Source organism: Anomaloglossus baeobatrachus, chromosome 5 (genome assembly GCF_048569485.1).
Source record: "Anomaloglossus baeobatrachus isolate aAnoBae1 chromosome 5, aAnoBae1.hap1, whole genome shotgun sequence".
Classification (NCBI taxonomy): domain Eukaryota; kingdom Metazoa; phylum Chordata; class Amphibia; order Anura; family Aromobatidae; genus Anomaloglossus; species Anomaloglossus baeobatrachus.
This window is the reverse complement of record NC_134357.1, coordinates 27495500-27514419: the sequence shown is the minus strand read 5'-3', so window position 1 is coordinate 27514419 and position 18920 is coordinate 27495500. Positions and strand designations below refer to the sequence as shown.

Here is an 18920-nt window from a genome sequence, read left to right as displayed (position 1 = left end):
GTGAGGTACCACGGTATTCCAGCAACGAAGCATCGGATCTTTCTATAGCAGGTATGCCTGGATTCAGCATCTTACTGCCTGTATGGCACTGCTTTTACTTCATATAGCAAAATCCTGGTGGTTGGTTCCCTTTAAATAGCATGGATGGAAAAAATTAGTTTCAATACTCAGGAATGGTGAAAAGAATGCAGTCAGACACCAACAACAGATCAAGAATATTTTACTCACTGGGAGGCAACAGGCTTGATGGTTACAAACTTATTTTGAGAGGCAACAGATTTTAACAAATATTAACAGTTTATATTTAGTAACAAACTAACTTTGTACATTGTTCACAGTCCGCTGGCAACCATATTGGAAGCACCTCCTTCACTCAAGCACAATCTTTGTATTTCACACACTGGAATACAGCAGAATACAGTGCTGGTTACAACTCTTGTATTGCATTTGTGCACTCTGTGGCCTACTCATTCCATGTCACAGTTATTATTATTATTATTATTATTATTATTATTTATTATAGCGCCATTTATTCCATGGCGCTTTACAAGTGAAAAAGGTACACATAAAAACAAATACAACTATCATGAACAATATAAAAACATACTGGTACAGGAGGAGAGAGGACCCTGCCCGCGAGGGCTCACAGTCTACAGGGGGAGAAAGGACCCTGCCTGCGAGGGATCACAGTCTACAGGAAGAGAGAGAACTCTGCCCGCGAGGCTCATAGTCTACAGGAGAAGAGAGGACCAAGCTCACGAGGGCTCATAGTCTACAGGGGATGGGTGAGGGTACCGTAGGTGAGGGCAGAATTGATTACGCTTTGGTGGACTGAGGCTTATTGTAGGTTCAAGGCTTGTCGGAAGAGATGGGTTCCTCGCACACGGACGCTACTCACTGGACATCTCCTACGAGACAATCCTCTTTTCACTTAGGCATCAGGGCTTGGACTCTTCTGTAGTTTTAATCTTCATAGTCAAGAAAAAGGCAATATAAAAGGTTTTCATAAGTACTATATGATCTGTACAAGCAGGAACATAGGAGCTTCATTTCTCATAACTCCCAACTTTTACACAACACAAAAAGAGACAAATCATGTGGCGGGACCTATAATTTTTTTTTTGTTCATTCCTTCATAGTTTATAACAGCCATAATATTTTCATTGTTTATGTAGCCTCACTATATGACATGCTGCTTTTTTGTGTCTGTATGTGCGGTGTTTTATATAAATGAGGTGTTATGTTTTCTGTAGGTGTCTGCACCAAACTACACAATAACACTCTTCTCTGGTTTTTGCATTTTGGTGTCATCCATTCCCTTTGGTGCATGCAAAATATACACATGACTGCCATGACTTGGATTTAAGTTGGCAACAGCAGCCTTTTATTAATATTTATAACAAATCCTGGGGCACCCACAACAAAGGCGACCCCACAATAATATAACTACTAACAGTTAATAGATCTACTGTAGTCCAGATGCAAAACCCACAACCTTCCAAATCTCCCCTGGCCGCACCTCACCGGCCCAAGAATAGAGGTATTAATATCCCATAATTAATACCCATAACCTTTGCAGGACCTATTCCCGCTAATTACATTGCTGTACTAGAAGCCACTATTCCCCAATAGTGCCTTCACCCCGAAGAACATAAGCAATTAACCAGCCTCTGAACCAGACCTATCCACCACTGATGCAACAAATTGTTTTATTGATTGATTTAATTATATATAATTAAATAAATATATATATATTGATCCATATGTACAGGGGTTTATATAAAAGTCATGGGGCCCCATAGCAGAGTTTCTAAATAATAAGAATAAGAATTATAATAATAATATTCTGCTGGGTCACAAAAGAGTATATTTCACAACTTTGCAATCCTAACAAAGTAATTTTCCTCCTATTGAAGCCCTTAGATTCCCCTTTCATTGCAGCCATAATGTAAGAGGTCAACAAAAGTGCCCACCAAAAACTGTAGGATACCCCACAGTAAATTCTGCCAACGTAACCTCCACAGGCACAGAGTGATGATCCTACAGTACCCTCCTTCAACTGCCCAACACAGTAAGATCCTCAACTGTGACCCCCCCATAGTCCTCCATATAGTATAATGACCCCATATTCCTCTATATAGTATAATGCACCCCATAGTCCTTCATCTCATATAATGCATACCTCATAATCCTTCATATAGTATAATGCACTCCATAGTCCTTCATATATTGTAATGCACACTTCATAGTCCTTCATATAGTTTAATGCACCACATAGTCCTCTATGTATTATAATTCACTCCCCATAGCCCTGCATGTATTATTATGCCCCCGCATAGTTCTCTATATAGTATAATGAATCTGTAAAACTGATAGTATTGAGAGTGCGATATTGGGTAGTGGGTGCGGGTAGCAATGTCAGCGCTGGCGCCGGGCCCTCCTGATTTACGTGAATTAAGAGGTGATCCAGGCTTTCAATACTACTATTTAAAAAAAAAAATACATTAAGAGGGGGCAACTGGTAAATTTGGTAAAGTGTGGGGAGACTGGATTAGGTGCGCAACTGTGGTTTCGGAGGTGCTGGCCAGGGCTGCCCTATTTAATTTATTGACCCTGTAAATAATGAGTTTTGCCTGTCTGGGGAGGAGGTAATTGTCTAAGTGGAACATCCAATTGTATAGTATTGCTTTACTGTAATGCACACTGTGAGTGGGAGGGTGGGAAGGGAGATGACAGTCTTGGGTTGGGGAGGGTGTTACACAGATAGTAAAGGCAAAGCACACACACGGAGACACGGACGCCCATACACACCCTCAACACGGACCGTGCTAAATGTTAGTGTGAAGGGGGCTCAATAGCTAGAGGGCAGAGAAATGAAGAAATGCCAAACTCACACGCCTCCGATCATTCATTACAGAGGTTCATACAATGCTAGAAAGTTTTGAACAATTCAGCATGTAACAATGGAGATGTAGAAGGCAACAATCTAAGATACTTAGGTGAGGGAGAAGAATCCATTTTCAAGGCACATAGTAATTGGGGTCCTGTTACAGATTTTGCTTTTGTTCCTGTAGTTTCAAGGTAGAATCTATGATCTGCATTGTGACAAACATATCAAACTCTCGGATAAGACTGATGTGTATTCCCAGCCGTCTGATGATGAGCAACACATTAAACTTTGGTACATATATATTTCGATATAATAAATCCATCTTGACTCTTTACACTGTTGTTATTAAGAAAAACTTTTCCATCATTCTTGTTACTTTCGATGTGGAATCTGGAAAAGAAGACATTGTGTTTAGACAATCAGCAGCTCAGTATACCCAGATAAAAAAAAGAGTTAAACTGCTACTGTAGCATAGTGGATATGACTGTAGACTTTGCACACCAGCTCCTTGTGCTTTTAAGATATTTGTTTTCTACAATTCAATAACCTCGATCATTTTGGTACCAAAAATAAATCTGTTCTCGTCATTTGGAGATCAGAAAACAAAATTCTTGTTACAGTTTCAGACCATTGTCTTCTTCTCCATTGCTTCACAAACTGTGTCTGCGTCTATAACTCCCCCTCCGCTGACCATGTGACATCACAAAATATTCTTACTGTATATAAAGTATAAGGCTGTGTTCACACACTGCGTTTTTTACCTGCGTTTTTGGTCCGTTTTTGGTCCGCTTTTGCTGCAGAAATTTCTTGAGAAATTCTTGTAACCTTTCTGCAGACATTCCCCAGCAAAACCTATGGCAAAAAAAATTAGCTGTGCACACACTGCGTTTTTTTCTTAAGAAAATTCTTTCAGTAGATTTTCTTAAGAAAAAGAATGAGCATGTCACTTCTTTTCTGCAGCTAACTGCGTTTTTTGCCATAGATAATTGGCACAATAACGCAGGGAGCAACCAGCGGTAAAAACGCACCAAAAACGGACCTAAAACGCACCAAAAACGCAGGTGCGTTTTTGGTGCGTTTTTTAACACAGGTGCACTCTTAAGAAATTTCTTAAGAAATTTCTTAAGAAAAATCATTTTTCTAGTGTGAACATAGCCTAATGGTTAAGAGACATTTTAGAAGGGGATTGGCTAAAGCCAAAAATATATTTTGTGGAATATCGGGTCCATGCACCTTCAGATATGGATCCAATATTTTTTGATGAAAAAAAGTGCAGCATTTTACTATCCAAGTAAAGTGAACACCTCCTAAACATGGCATCTACCTCTTTTTAGGAGGTGTTTTGTTTGGTGCTCTGATCCAGTGAAGCTCACCTGATGAGTCCACAACCAAACGCGTAGGGAGACTGGAGCACGCTATTTACGGATCAGCAGTTGAGGGGTTTGGTGCAGCTACCGTGTTTTTCCAAAAATAAGACCTCCCCCAAAAATAAGCCATAGCAGGGATTTTCAGCATTTTCGGAGCAAGGTTAAATATAAGGCCTACCCCGAAAATAAGCCCTAGTCCCGGATCAATAATGAAGTGTCTGTGCAGCTAAAAAAGGTTACAGATACTGCAGGACACTTCATTATACACAGCGGCACCCGGCAATTACACTCATCCGATGCTGAGCGGCAGGACCTGCAGTGATCACACACCCGCACTCATCAGATCTCTCTCTCACACACACACACAATCAGATCTCACTCACACACCAGATCTCACAGACAAACATCGGATCGCACACACAGTCAGATCGCACACACAAACATCGGATCCCACGCAAACATCAAATCACACACACACACACATCGGATCGCACACACATCGGATCGCATACACACTCACATCATCCAGCGACACCGATGTCTTCTCGCCGGCAGAATCCTGAGAGGCTGTGCGGTGGAGCGCAACGAACAGGACCTGCGGCGGGACACGTAACTTGCTCTCATCATTCCCTGCGGCCATAAGCGCTGGATGTGATGTGATATGTGCGATCGGCTGTGTGTCTGGGATCGGCTGTGTGTGTGTCTGCAATCGGCTGTGTGTGTCTGCGTTCGGCTGTATCTGTGATCAGCTGTGTGTGCCTGCGATCGGCTGTGTGTGCCTGCGGTCGGCTGTGTGTGCCTGCGGTCGGCTGTGTGTGCCTGCGGTCGGCTGTGTGTGCCTGCGGTCGGCTGTGTGTGCCTGCGGTCGGCTGTGTGTGTCTGCGGTCGGCTGTGTGTGTCTGCTATCTGCTGTGTGTGTGTGTGTGTGTGATCTGCTGTGTGGTGATTTGCTGTGTGTGTCTGCGATCGGACTGTGTGTGTCAGTGTGTCAGCCAGCAGCAGGGGAGAACGGCATGCAGCACCGACCGGAGATCACAGGGAGAACCTGGTGAGTATGAGTCTCCTGGGAAGTGGGGGGGTCTTCTTTTTTGGGGAGTAAACTTACCCCCAACCGTGTTTCTCCAAGAATAAGACCTCCTCCAAAAATAAGCCCTAGTGATAAAATATAAGACAGTGTCTTATTTTTGGAAAAACACGGTATGTACAATAGCTCCCCTTTGCAGATCCAGCAGTCACCAAAACATCTATTCTGAACTCTGACGAGATTCCTGTGAGACTGTTCTCTTTTTACGCCTTGCTAATTAGGGTGTTGTAGTTTTCATTGGCACCCTTTATAGTCTTTCATGTTCGGATGTTTTCCCCAATTTTATCATATTAATAAAAGTTATATTTTATCATTACCCGGTTAAAACATTGAAGTAAACATCAAAACTAATCTCAGCCTATATGGTCTGTTTTGTGACCTTACATTGTTTGAAATTAATTCAGAACCTGACAGATAAAAGAGTCCCGAGGGGCTGCTGATAAGTCTTTGGCTTTACCCAGAAAGAAATGAGATAGGATAACAAAACTTTACATTTATTTCACATACTCTCCACTAGAGATGAGCGATGTTCGAGGCTCGAGGTTCGCCAATTTCATGTTTGAGTGATTTTGGGGGGTGTTCGAGTCGTTCGACGAAGTCAAGCTTTTTGCTAAAAGCTCGACAGTTCAAGTAGCGTTTGATAACGGTTCGATCAACAAAAAGCCTAGCTAGTTACTAGCTGGCTTTTCACTCTAATAGTGTGAGTCACTGAATCACGCTATTATCAAAATTCAGCATATAGTGTGAGGGGGGGGGGTTTAGATCAGTGCTGCGGCTGAGTGCTGAGATAATGCTGATCTCCATTTTTTTTTCCCTAACCACGCGTGCAGTGGGGCGGGCCAGGCTATCAGCAAAGCACAGAGACACACACTGCAAAGTGGATTTTTGCTAGACAAGCAAGGGCATATGTCATAGGCTGTGAATGTCTCATGTCCTTGCCTTATAAGACCCGGGCATTTTCCCCGTCGCAGCCATTATCTGTCTGCTGTGTGTGGGTGACAGTCACCGCTCCCGCTGCTGTGTGCGCTATAGACATACAGTGCACTCTACACAGTGCTTTAGGGATTAGGGACTACTGGTTATTTCAGCCCTTTTCAGGGCTGATTTACAGGTGTTCATAGCCATAGCTGCTAGGCCGGTCCGTGCAAACGCCGTGTAGGGCTTTAGATAACAATGTCTGGCTACCTCAGCTCAGGCAATTCCTTGCTGCATTTTTTCATTAGCAGGGATAGAAAGTGAGGCTTCCTTTGCTGTCCACTGACCCACAGCACCCGTACATTCTACCTACCTGCCCATTTTTGCCACGCTATTTTATTTCCCCAAAGAGCTGACACTTTTTCTGCCATCCTAAAGGAGTCTGGAATACTAACTTAGTCTTCCTTTCCTGTCCACTGACTCACAGAACCCGTGCATTCTACCCACCTGCTCACTTTTGCTACGCAATTCTAATTACAAACTGTGCTGCCACTGTTAGGGGCATACAAAAATTGACTGTGATAGTCAGTGTTGGTTCTTCAGCTGTCTATAAAGCTAGAGAACCTCTGCATTGTACACACCTGTCCATTTTTGCTACGCAATTCTAATTGCAAACTGTGCTGCCACTGTTAGGGGCATACAAAAATTGACTGTGATAGTCAGTGTTGGTTCTTCAGCTGTCAATAAAGCTAGACCACCTCTGCAATCTACACCACCTCTCCATTTTTGCTACCACATTTTAAGTGTCTCATCTTGTTGCTAACAAAATGAGTGGCAAAAGGACAGATGCTGGTGGAAAGGGGAACAGTCGTGTTGGAAAAGGAAAAAAAGTTTGTGTCCGTGGGGTAGGTGGGAAAGCTACATTAACATCTGCTGAAGAAATGCCATCTTCCAGCAAAAGTAAGATGTCTACTACTTTCCATGGACAATCGGATGTGTGCCCTTTTTTATGGAACCGAACAACTGTAACAAAGGTAGATGATGCACAAAAAAAAAAAGAACATGCTTGAATGGATCGCAAGTGCTCCAACAAGTGGCCTCTCCTCCACCTCAACATCCAAAAAACAACAGTCCTCTTGTTGAGGAGGACCTTTCCATCAAATACTTAATTAACCTCTTGACAAGGGATTGTGGGAAATATGTCGATTTGCCTTACATAATTCAGGTTTCAGATCATACACATGACACAGATATAAAGATGGCTGCCATTTCCTGTTCACCACACCTTGCTTGGAATGCAAGGAATAAGAAGTAACAAGGCACTCCCAAAGTGTGATGAAAAAGTGTATTTATTGTGCTTGAAGAACGTTTTCGGTCCAAATTGGACCTTCCTCAGTAGCACTAAGCATAAAAAATAAAATACAAAAATAAATAACATAGATACAAACGGTGTATACAACACTGAGGACAAACAAAATAATTACATGTACGTAACAGTATACATTGCAGTATTCAAATTCATATTCTTTGATAGAAAAAATCTCATACATATATTCATTTCATATATGTGACAATTTATACATTATTCTGTGATAAATAAATTTCATATTGACTCAGACTTTTTTTGAAAATAAAACATGAAAATGAAGAAAAAAAAGGAGTAAAAATGGAGAAAGAAGAGGAGCCAAAGAGAAAAGAAGTTGGTTTGTATAGAGTTAATGGAAAAAGGATGTGTGGTAAATGTCTATAACAGTGAATAAGTGCGGTGGCAGGGAGAGACCGATTGATAGCATATGTATATAGTCATCAGGGGTATAGAATGTGATGATATGATACAGAGTAGAGTGAGATAGTATGAGCATAAGCGCTATGTGTAGGAGAGAGTCATATAGGAATTGTAAGCATAGTGTAAATGAAAGACTGGATATGAGTAGCCTCTGCACCTTCAAAGACTTGACGCATGCGTCCTGTGATGAACTCACTGAGCTGTTTGCCCCTACTGCGCACGCGCGATCCCACACCAGCACCGCCTGGACTGATTACTGCCTCTATTTAGCCCGGCCTCCTCAGCCACTGTCATGGCAGCCCCCATGCAGCGGTGGATTCCGCGCCCGCAGTCCATGCCACATCACTCCTCACAATTGGTAAGCACCTCGGTGTCCTCACTTGTTTGTTCTTGTCATGATTCACTTAATCCTCTCAGCCTTCTTTACACTCCTCTGACGGCTATTTATCTCGTTACATTACCATCCTATAAATCCCTTTCAGTCACCCACTGTCATTCACACAATGCTTACATCTCTTACATAACATTCTCTCACATACAGCGCTTACGTTCATATCAACTCTCTTTACTCTGTAATCACACTATCACATCCTACACCCCTGATGGTAATACATACATACTACCCACAGGTCCTTCCCTGTTACCATTCTCATTCATTCATATGGACATCTACTATACCTCTTCCTCCCCCTCTCTCCATTAACCCTTTACAAACCAACATTCCCCCGCTTTTCTCTTGGTTCTTCTTCTTTCTCTTTTTCTTTTCTTTTACTCCTTGTTTTTTCATTTTCATGTCTCATTTTTCTAGTTAATCTCTGAGTCAATATGAAATCTGTTTATCACAGAATAATGTACAAATTGTCACATCTGTGAAATCAACATACGTATGAGACTCTTTCTGTCTGACGGCTATTTACCTCTTCACATACTATCCAATAAATTTTTTCCCCCTCTCTCTCAAACTACTCATATCCAGTCTTTCATTTACACTATGCTTACAATTCCTATATGACTCTCTCCTACACATAGCGCTTATGTTCATACTATCTCACTCTACTCTGTATCATATCATCACATTCTATACCCCTGATGACTATATACATATGCTATCAATCGGTCTCTCCCTGCCACCGCACTTATTCACTGTTATAGACATTTACCACACATCCTTTTTCCATTAACTCTATACAAACCAACTTCTTTTCTCTTTGGCTCCTCTTCTCTTTCTCCATTTTTACTCCTTTTTTTTCTTCATTTTCATGTTTTATTTTCAAAAAAAGTCTGAGTCAATATGAAATTTATTTATCACAGAATAATGTATAAATTGTCACATATATGAAATGAATATATGTATGAGATTTTTTCTATCAAAGAATATGAATTTGAATACTGCAATGTATACTGTTACGTACATGTAATTATTTTGTTTGTCCTCAGTGTTGTATACACCGTTTGTATCTATGTTATTTATTTTTGTATTTTATTTTTTATGCTTAGTGCTACTGAGGAAGGTCCAATTTGGACCGAAAACGTTCTTCAAGCACAATAAATACACTTTTTCATCACACTTTGGGAGTGCCTTGTTACTTCTTGTTTTATGGCTTTGGAACCTGAAGTGCACCCCAACATCTTTTGAAATATACGAAGGAAGTGCCGTTTTCTTCTTCATATGGAATGCAAGGAATGTCCAGATGAAAGAAGACCACCATATAAGGGAAGACCCCTGGTCAAGCTAGAAGACCAACCCACAGATCAGATGACATCACAGACCAAACCATCAGCATGGATCCACTAAATGACGTCCCTCCCATCACCATGGTTTCATCCACTGGAGTCAGACCCGTCCATCAACAGCAACACGGATCTCCCCATTGGCTAGCTTATGAACTGTCCCACTAAATGTGCATATCTGAACTTGTGTACGCCCCTAGCCTATATCAAGAGGACGCATGCTCTTCCCTGTTCTGTTTGGTGCCATCTTTACTGTCACCAAGAAGAGATTTCATATCCGACTGTGTCTGGTGTGAATTCTTTTATGCATGTACTTGGCCCATATCAATTCGGCCAGGCAGTAGGCAACTAGTGATCTCTGGTTAAGAGTTCACCTTAACACTCTGAGTTGTCACCCCAATCGCACTTGCTTTCTCCCAGCTCTCAAGTATCCACCCGCCCTGCAGAGTATGGTGTAACAGAGATGGCTGAGTCTGCAGAGCTGTTCAGTCACACTATAGGCTGGGAATTAGAGATTTGCTACCAAGCTACAGTGAGTACAGACCAGGAAATGATCTGCAGTGATGCCCAGAAGCTTTGTGAGTCTGATTCAGGGCCTGATGACCAAGTTTCTGAGCATAATGTAGACCCTCATTCACAAACTGTTACACCTGTTGGTGGAGACAATGAGGAACATACTGATGATGATGAGACGCAGATACCTGATTGGGATGACAACTTAACTATTCAGTCAGGGCAGGAAGAGGTTAGGTCTGAGGGCGAGGGGAGTGCAAACACAACGCTTGATGATGAAGTTCTAGATCCCACTTACTGTCAACCCACAGTCAGGCACTCAAGGAGGTCACCAGAGGCGGAGGAGGAGGATGTGACTGACGACGAAGTTACCTTGCGCCTTCCTGGACAGAGTCGGACTACTGGAAGCACGTCAACAACTGCATCCTCAGCCACAACTCTGCCTCTGAGCACAAGTCGGGGTGGCTCTGCAGGTCGCATGGGCTCTAAGCCTTGCCTAGCCTGGTCCTTGTTTGACCTTGCAAACGATCTCCCAAATCATGTGATCTGTAAGATTTGTCACCAATCTATAAGTAGAGGCAAACACCTCGGTAGTTTGACAACTTCTTCCATGAATCGTCACATGAATAACAAGCATAAATTCCAGTGGGAAGCTCACCGTGCTACAATGCGGCCTAGCGGAGCGGGCCAACCACCGTCTGCCCCTTCAAGTGCATCCGCGTGCTCTTCATCCTCTATGACTGTGGGAACAGCTGTCACACATGTTTTTCAACGCAGACCTTCCACCTCTTTAACCGTAACAGGCAGTTTGCTTGGCAGGTCATCAGTTGTTTTGGAAGGGGAAACAAGTGCTGGTGTAGAGCTCTCTCAGACATCAAGAGCACCAAGTTTGGATGAAGGCAACATCATGTCTCCGCCTGCACTTTCCTCACAGACCTGCAGTTTTTATTCAACACAGTCTCCACACAGCAGCCAGATCTCGGTCCCTCAAACGTGGACAAATAAAAGGCCATTTCCTCCAAGCCATGACAAAGCTAAGAGGTTGACTTTATCCCTCTGTAAGCTCTTGGCTACCGAAATGCTGCCTTCCGCCTGGTGGACACAGAGGATTTTCAAGACCTTATGTCTGTCGCTGTGCCCTAGTACCAGATGCCCAGTCGCCACTACTTCTCTAAGAAAGGTATGCCTGCGCTACACCAGCATGTCGCACACAACATCACAGCTTCCTTGAGAAACTCTGTGTGTGACAGGGTGCATTTCACCACGGATACTTGGACCAGTAAGCATGGACAGGGGTGTTACATGTCGCTGACTGGGCACTGGGTAACTATGGTGATAGATGGTGAAGGGTCTGCTGAACAAGTCTTGACATCCCCACGACTTGTGCGTCAATCCTCTTTATGTAGACGTTCCTCCACTGCTTCTGCCTCCTCAACCTCGTCTGGGTCCTCCACCTCCACCCCAAGCCTGCCTGGTCAGGCCACCCGCGTTGTAACTGCGCACAAGGAATCCCGCACACCTCCTTACTATGCTGGCAGCAGAGCTCAACGGCATCAGGCGGTCTTTACGTTCAAATGTCTGTGAAATGTGAGTCACACAGCTGAGTTGTGGTCAGCTCTGCTGTCCGAGTTTCGTAAATGGTTGTCTCCACTCAACCTGCAGCCCGGGAAGGCCGTGTGCGACAATGCTGCAAACCTGGGTGCGGCCCTTCGCCTGGGCAAGGTGACACACGTGCCTTGTTTGGCTCACGTGTTGAACCTTGTTGTCCAGCAATTTTTAACACACTATCCCAGCCTAGATGGCCTTCTGAACAGGGCACGAAAACGGTCTGCTCACTTCCGCCATTCAACCACCGCTGCTGAGCAACTTGCATCGCTCCAGAAGTCTTTCGGCCTGCCGGTTCATCGCCTGAAATGCGATCTGCCGACACGCTGGAATTCGACTCTCCACATGTTACAGCGACTGTGGCAGCACCGTTGAGCCCTGGTGCAATACGTCATAACGTATAGCCTGGGCCAACGAGATGCAGAAGTGGGGCAGATCACACTTCTGGAGTGGTCTCAGATCAAGGACCTATGCACCCTTCTGCACAGTTTCAACATGGCGACGAATATGTTTAACGCTGACAATGCCATTATCAGCATGACAATTCCAGTCATTTACATGCCGGAGCACACGCTAAACACTATTCGGAGTCAGGGGGTGGGACAAGAGGAAGGGTAGGAAGTACAGGAGGATTTCTATGCGGAAGGGATACCAACATCTACAAGGTCCAGACGTTCAGCATCACCAAGGCGGCAGGCAGGGGACGGTGGGGGAGAGGGATTAACAAGGGCGCATGGTAGCAGCCAAAATGTTGAGGAAGGTGCAGGAGACCAGGAAGAAATGAAGGATGAACTCTCGATGGGCATGGAAGACTCAGCAGATGAGGGAGACCTTGGTCAAATTTCGGTTGAACGAGGTTGGGGGGAGATGTCAGAGGAAGAAAGCACGGTTAGCACCTCGCCGCCACAAACACAGCGAGGACTTGGTCCACATGGATGCGCAAGACACATGAGCGCCTTCTTGCTGCACTACCTACAACATGACCCTCGGATTGTCCGAATTAGAAGTAATGATGACTACTGGGTTGCCACACTATTAGATCCCCGGTACAAGTCCAAATTTGGCGAAATAATTCCAGCCATTGAAAGGGATACATGTATGCAGGAGTATCAGCAGAAGCTGTTACTCAATGTTAGCTCGGCTTTTCCACCAAACACCAGTGGTGCACGGAGTGAATCTCCCAGTTGTAACTTGTCAAGCATGGGACTGTCTCGTACCAGCAATACCATATCTGGTGCTGTTAACAGCAATTTTATGGAATCGTTTCATAAGTTTTTTAGACCCTCCTTTGCAAGGCCACAAGAGACAAGAAGTCTGACACAGTCAATGGCTGGAGAGGATGATACAGGAGTATCTCCAAATGAACATTGATGCCATGACTGTGCAACTGGAGCCTTGCTCATTTTGGGCTTCAAATCTTGAAAAATGGCCTGAGCTTGCCACTTATGCCTTGGAGATCTTGTTGTGTCCCGCAGCCAGCGTTGTCTCTGAACGTGTCTTCAGTGCTGCTGGGTGTATGCTCACAGATAAGCGCATGCGTCTGTCCAGTGACATTGTGGACAGACTAACATTCATCAAGATGAACAAGTCATGGATCCGCAAGGACTTTACAACTCCTGTGTCATCCTGGGGAGAGTAAGGGGCACTTTGCACACTACGACATTGCAGGTGCGATGTCGGTGGGGTCAAATTGAAAGTGACGCACATCCGGCATCGCATGCGACATCGTAGTGTATAAAGCCTAGATGATACGATTAACGAGCACAAAAGCGTCGTAATCGTATCATCGGTGTAGCGTCGGCGTAATCCATAATTACGCTGATGCGACGGTCCGATGTTGTTCCTCGCTCCTGCGGCAGCACACATCGCTGTGTGTGAAGTCGCAGGAGCGAGGAATATCTCCTACCGGCGTCACCGCGGCTCCCGTAGGATATGCGGAAGGAAGTAGGTGGGCGGGATGTTTACATCCTGCTCATCTCCGCCCCTCCGCTACTATTGACTGCCTGCCGTGTGACGTCGCAGTGACGCCGCACGACCCGCCCCCTTAATAAGGAGGCGGGTCACCGGCCAGAGCGACGTCGCAGGGCGGGTGAGTCCATGTGAAGCTGCCGTAGCGATAATGTTCGCTACGGCAGCTATCACAAGGATATCGCAGCTGCGACGGGGGCGGGGACTATCGCGCTCGGCATCACAGCATCGGCTGGCGATGTCGCAGCGTGCAAAGTACCCCTAAAGGCTGGCGTATTTTTGACTGTGCTTGATGCAAATCTACCTGTCAAGTTTGCAACTGGGGCACAAGTGATGCCACTGAAGTGGTGTCTGTGGGGCCCAATTTTTGGAAGAAAGGGAGACTCAGCTTGGAGTCCCCTTGCTGTGTTTTACATGATTTTAGAAGGGCATGACATGCCTATATCTGTGTCTCCTCCTCTTTTTCCTCGTCCAGCTGTTTTGTTTTCGCATGAGTATATGTCATTGTCACTTTCCCATGTGTTTGTGGTGTTTTGGGAGTTCTTTGTCACCTTTTGGACACCTTTGAAGGTGTTTTCTATGTGTTTTTATGTGTTTGTGTTTGCCTTCCATTGTTTTCAATGGGGTTCGAGAAGTTCGTCTAACGGTTCATCTAGCCGAACTCGAACGCGGCCTCCGTTCGACGAACCGAACATAGCAGCCCTGGCATCAGAAATGGTGTGAAATTTGGTACCTTGAGGTGTTTCTTCGGGTTTGGAAACAGATGATAGTCGGAGGGAGCTAGATCTGGTGAATAATGTGGGTGGTCATCCAGCTGGAAGCCCAGCTCTGCCAGTTTTGCTGTGATCTCTTGTGCAGTGTGAGCGGTGGCGTTTTGCAGGAACAAGATTCCTTTGGACAGCTTGCTGCGTCTTTTGGCCTTCAGAGCTGCCTTCAATTGGTCCAATAGTTCAATGTAATACCTTGTATTGGTGGAGGAAACCTTTTGAAGGTAGTCCACTAGCAGCACATCCCCCTGATCCCAGAATACAGACGCCATCACCTTAGAGGCTGATTTTTGCACCCTGAACTTCTTTGGACAAGGAGAACCACTGCCCCCACTCTTTTGACTGTTCCTTGTTTTCAGCGTAATACACATAAATCCAGGTCTCAGCCATAGTGACCAGTGGATCCAGAAGTTCTTATCAGTCTGGAAACGCTGACAAATGGACCGGGAAGTTTTCACTCGCATGCTTCTCTGATCTGTTGTCAGAAACTTGGGGACCCACTTTGCAGAAGCTTCCTCATGTCCAAATGTTCATGGATAATGACACAAACACGTTCACGGGAAATCCCCATGATGTCTGCTATTGCTTTAGCTGAAATTCATTGATTCTCCAGTATGAGGTTGTGCACAGCATCAACGATCTCCGGAACAACAACCACTCTCGGGCGTCCAGGACGTTCCTCATCATTGGGGCTGAAGTGGCCCATTTTATATTTGGCAACCCAGATCTTAACTGTGGAATATGAAGGGCATTGATCCCCCAATGTCTGCGACATATCACCATGAATATCCTTTGCGGACTTCCTTGCAGAAACAAGAATTTTATCCCTCCTCTGCTCTCAGTTGCTGGGAATATCACATTAGACTCCGACATTTTGTTTTCCCGCGTGTGTAGAACACTGTTGCCATAAGCAGCAAACACAACATTTTGAAAACATATATTAGACACATAAGACTTTCATGTGATGTAACATTCGCTACCATAGAAACAAAAAAGATCACAAAGCCAAAGACTTATCAGCAGCCCCTCGTATAAATGTATTATCTCCCATGAGGTGACTTACAAGCTTTCATTATATAATGTCCCATTAGTCCAGGTCCAGGCCATATTATCATCTGTGCGTCTTATACCGATCCAGTGATCGCCTTTACCCTTATACCGGAACAGAAAATTCTGCAATAAGAAAAGACCATAGTTATTATATATAATACTGTGTGGATATATTATATTAGTATACAGTTATTATATATCCACATTTTTTCTCTATATTATCAGATTCTCACCAGTTCCACTTTACTATCTATAATCGCCAGTGATGAATTGTGTGAGTTACAGAATTTCTCGCTGTTTCTCCAGGTGTCACTTTCATTAGAGAAGTAATAACACTTTCCCCGATTTTGGATCCAATCATCATCACATGGAGCAGATTTCTGGTTCTTTATTTTAGTTCCATTACCTGTACAAGACACACAATTATTGGTAGAAAGACATCTATTTATGTTTATAATAAAAGCTCGTTCTTTCTGTATGACCCATTTGACTTTTCTTAAGCGGGCTTTACATGCTGCGACATCGCTAGCCGATGCTAGCGATGGCGAGCGTGATAGCACCCGCCCCTATCGTTATGCCGATATTTGGTGATCGCTGCCGCAGCGAACATTATCGCTACGGCAGCGTCACACGCACTTACCTGGTCGTCATCGTCGCTGTGACTGCCGAACAATCCCTCCCTCAAGGGGGAGGGACGTTCGGCATCACAGCGACGTCTCCACGACGTCACTAAGCGGCCGGCCAATCAAAGCGGAGGGGCGGAGATGAGCGGGACGAACATCCCGCCCACCTCCTTCCTTCCTCATTACTGGCGTGTGGCAGGTAAGGAGAGGTTCCTCGTTCTTGCGGCGTCACACATAGCGATGTGTGGTGCCGCAGGGACGAGTTTCAACTTCGCCCACGCGACAGCAGCGATATTTGAGAATGGACCCCCATGTCAAGGAGGAGCGATTTTGGATGTTTTTGCAACGATCCAAAATTGCTCCTAGGAGTCACACACACACAGCGAGATCGCTACAGCGGCCGGATGTGCGTCACAAAATCCGTGACCCCAACGAGATCGCTGTAGCGATCTCGTAGCGTGTAAAGCCCGCTTTACTCTAGTCTGTGGATAATACATAATTAGACTGATATTTCTTTCCTTTTGCAGCTTTTCAGCTTTCTTATGTAGCTCAGAATCAGCATAAAATTACATAAACTAAAATTAAATATATAAAATATTATAAAAATATATTATAAATATTAAAAAATATTAAATTATAACTATAAATATTATAAAATATATAAAGATTATAAAATAATGCAATATTGAACTAACATAACTGCAAAGTTATGTCGCACAAGTGGGTCTGAAGCTTTTTATAAAGCTGCAGTTCCTAGTTAAGAAAGAATCTTAATTCAGCCGTGACAAAAGATTGCACATTTTCTTTGCCCACTGCACAAAGAAACTATGGCCTGTAAAGAAGCAATGACTTAAAAAAACATGCAAATATTTTCCAATTTTCTAGTATGAATAATAAGAATTAGACCTACCGGTAATGAGGTTTCCAGGAGTCCGTCATGACAGCACCACCGGAGGTTGCTCCCCTATCCTCAATAGGGACAGGAAACACGCAAGAGGTTAAAACCCCTCCCATCCCCAACCTACTCTGTGATTTTCCAATTACTACCTCAGGATGGGTACAACGCCATTTTATTGGAACAGAATAGGAACAGAAACTGTGCAATACAAGACAGCATTACAATGGTAAACAAACAGGGAGGGATATAAAGGGTGCTGTCATGACGGACTCCTGGAAACAGCATTAACGGTAGGTCTAATTCTTATTTTCCAGGTCATCCTTACTTGACAGCACCACCGGAGAGTACCAAAGGAATCATATATCGGGGGGGGGGGGGGGTCGACTGCCTGAAGAACTTTACTACCAAAAGCTAAACACTCGTCAGCCGATAAGTCTAGCTTGTAGTGCTTACAGAAGGTACTGGGACCAGACCAAGTCGCTGCATCACAGACCTGCTCTAAGGTAGCACCTGCTCTAGTAGCCCAAGAAGTGGCAATAGCCCGGGTAGAGTGGGCCCTAATGGAAGAGGAGGGTCCCGGCCCACCCCGGAATAGGCTGATGAGATCAAGGTCTTAACCCATCTGGCTAGTGTAGCTTTGGAAGCCTTTCTGCCCCTGTGTGCACCCCCAAATTGAACGAATAGACAATTGTCCGATCTCCAGCTCTTAAGCCTGCTTTACACGTTGCAATTTCGCATACAATATCGCATGCGATTTGCAACGCCCCCATCGTATGTGCAGCAAGTTCAATTTGTTGAACGTGCCGCACAAACGATTAACCCCCATCACACATACTTACCTTCCATACGACCTCGCTGTGGGCGGCGAACGTCCACTTCCTGGAGTGGGAGGGACGCTTGGCGTCACAGCGACGTCACGTGGCAGCCGGCCAATAGAAGTGGAGGGGCGGAGCTGAGCGGGACGTAAACATCCCGCCCACCTCCTTCCTTCCGCATTGTGGGCCGGGAGCCGCAGGAGGCAGGTGAGATCTGTTCATCGTTCCCGGGGTGTCACACACTGCGATGTGTGCTACCCCGGGTACGATGAAAAATCTGACGTTCAATTCGTCAGGAATGAACAGCGTGCATGCGATGAACGGTTTTTCGTTCAATTGCAATTGCACGTCGCTGTCACACGCTACAACATACCTTACGATGCTGGATGTGCGTCACTTACGACGTGACCCCGCCGACACATATCGTAAGATATCTTGTAGCGTGTAAAGCAGGCTTAGGTTGCCTCCAGATAGGTCAATAATACGCTGCGCACATCCAAGGAACTAAGCTCATGTTTACTAGCAGTGGCAGGAGTGGTGCCGAAAGACGGAAGAACAATCTCCTGATTGAGGGTAGCTGTAGACACAACGTTTGGAGAAAAACCAGGATCCAACTTCAGGATGATGCAGTCATCTCGTATCTGGAAATAAGGTTCCGATATCGACAGTGCCTGGATCTCGCCAGTTCGTTTTGCAGTAGTTATGGCGACCAGGAATACCGCTTTGTAAGTGAGGTTCTTGATGGATAGCGTATCTCCCAACTGGTATGGCGGGGAACATAGGAATTGCAGAACTAGACTCAAGTCCCAAAGAGGCGAGGAAACCCGAATTGTAGGTCTAAGGCGTTATGTTGCCTTCATAAAATGAGTGACCCAGGGATGAACAGCCAAGTGCGTGTCCAGGTAGAC

At 44.8% G+C, this 18920-nt stretch overlaps 1 protein-coding gene across 1 annotated transcript in view; it reads right to left on the bottom strand.

The window, feature by feature from the left end:
• Nucleotides 1–204: 204 nt before the first annotated feature.
• Nucleotides 205–18920, bottom strand: part of LOC142313239 (C-type lectin domain family 2 member A-like) — an 89568-nt gene continuing 70852 nt past the window's right edge. Inside the window, exons 4-6 of the mRNA XM_075352224.1 lie at nt 15910–16082; nt 15690–15799; nt 205–3280 (exon numbers count right to left, since the gene is read on the bottom strand). Of these exons, the coding sequence (XP_075208339.1) occupies nt 3172–3280; nt 15690–15799; nt 15910–16082 (392 nt within the window). The 3' untranslated portion in view covers nt 205–3171. The remainder of the gene's footprint in view (nt 3281–15689; nt 15800–15909; nt 16083–18920) is intronic.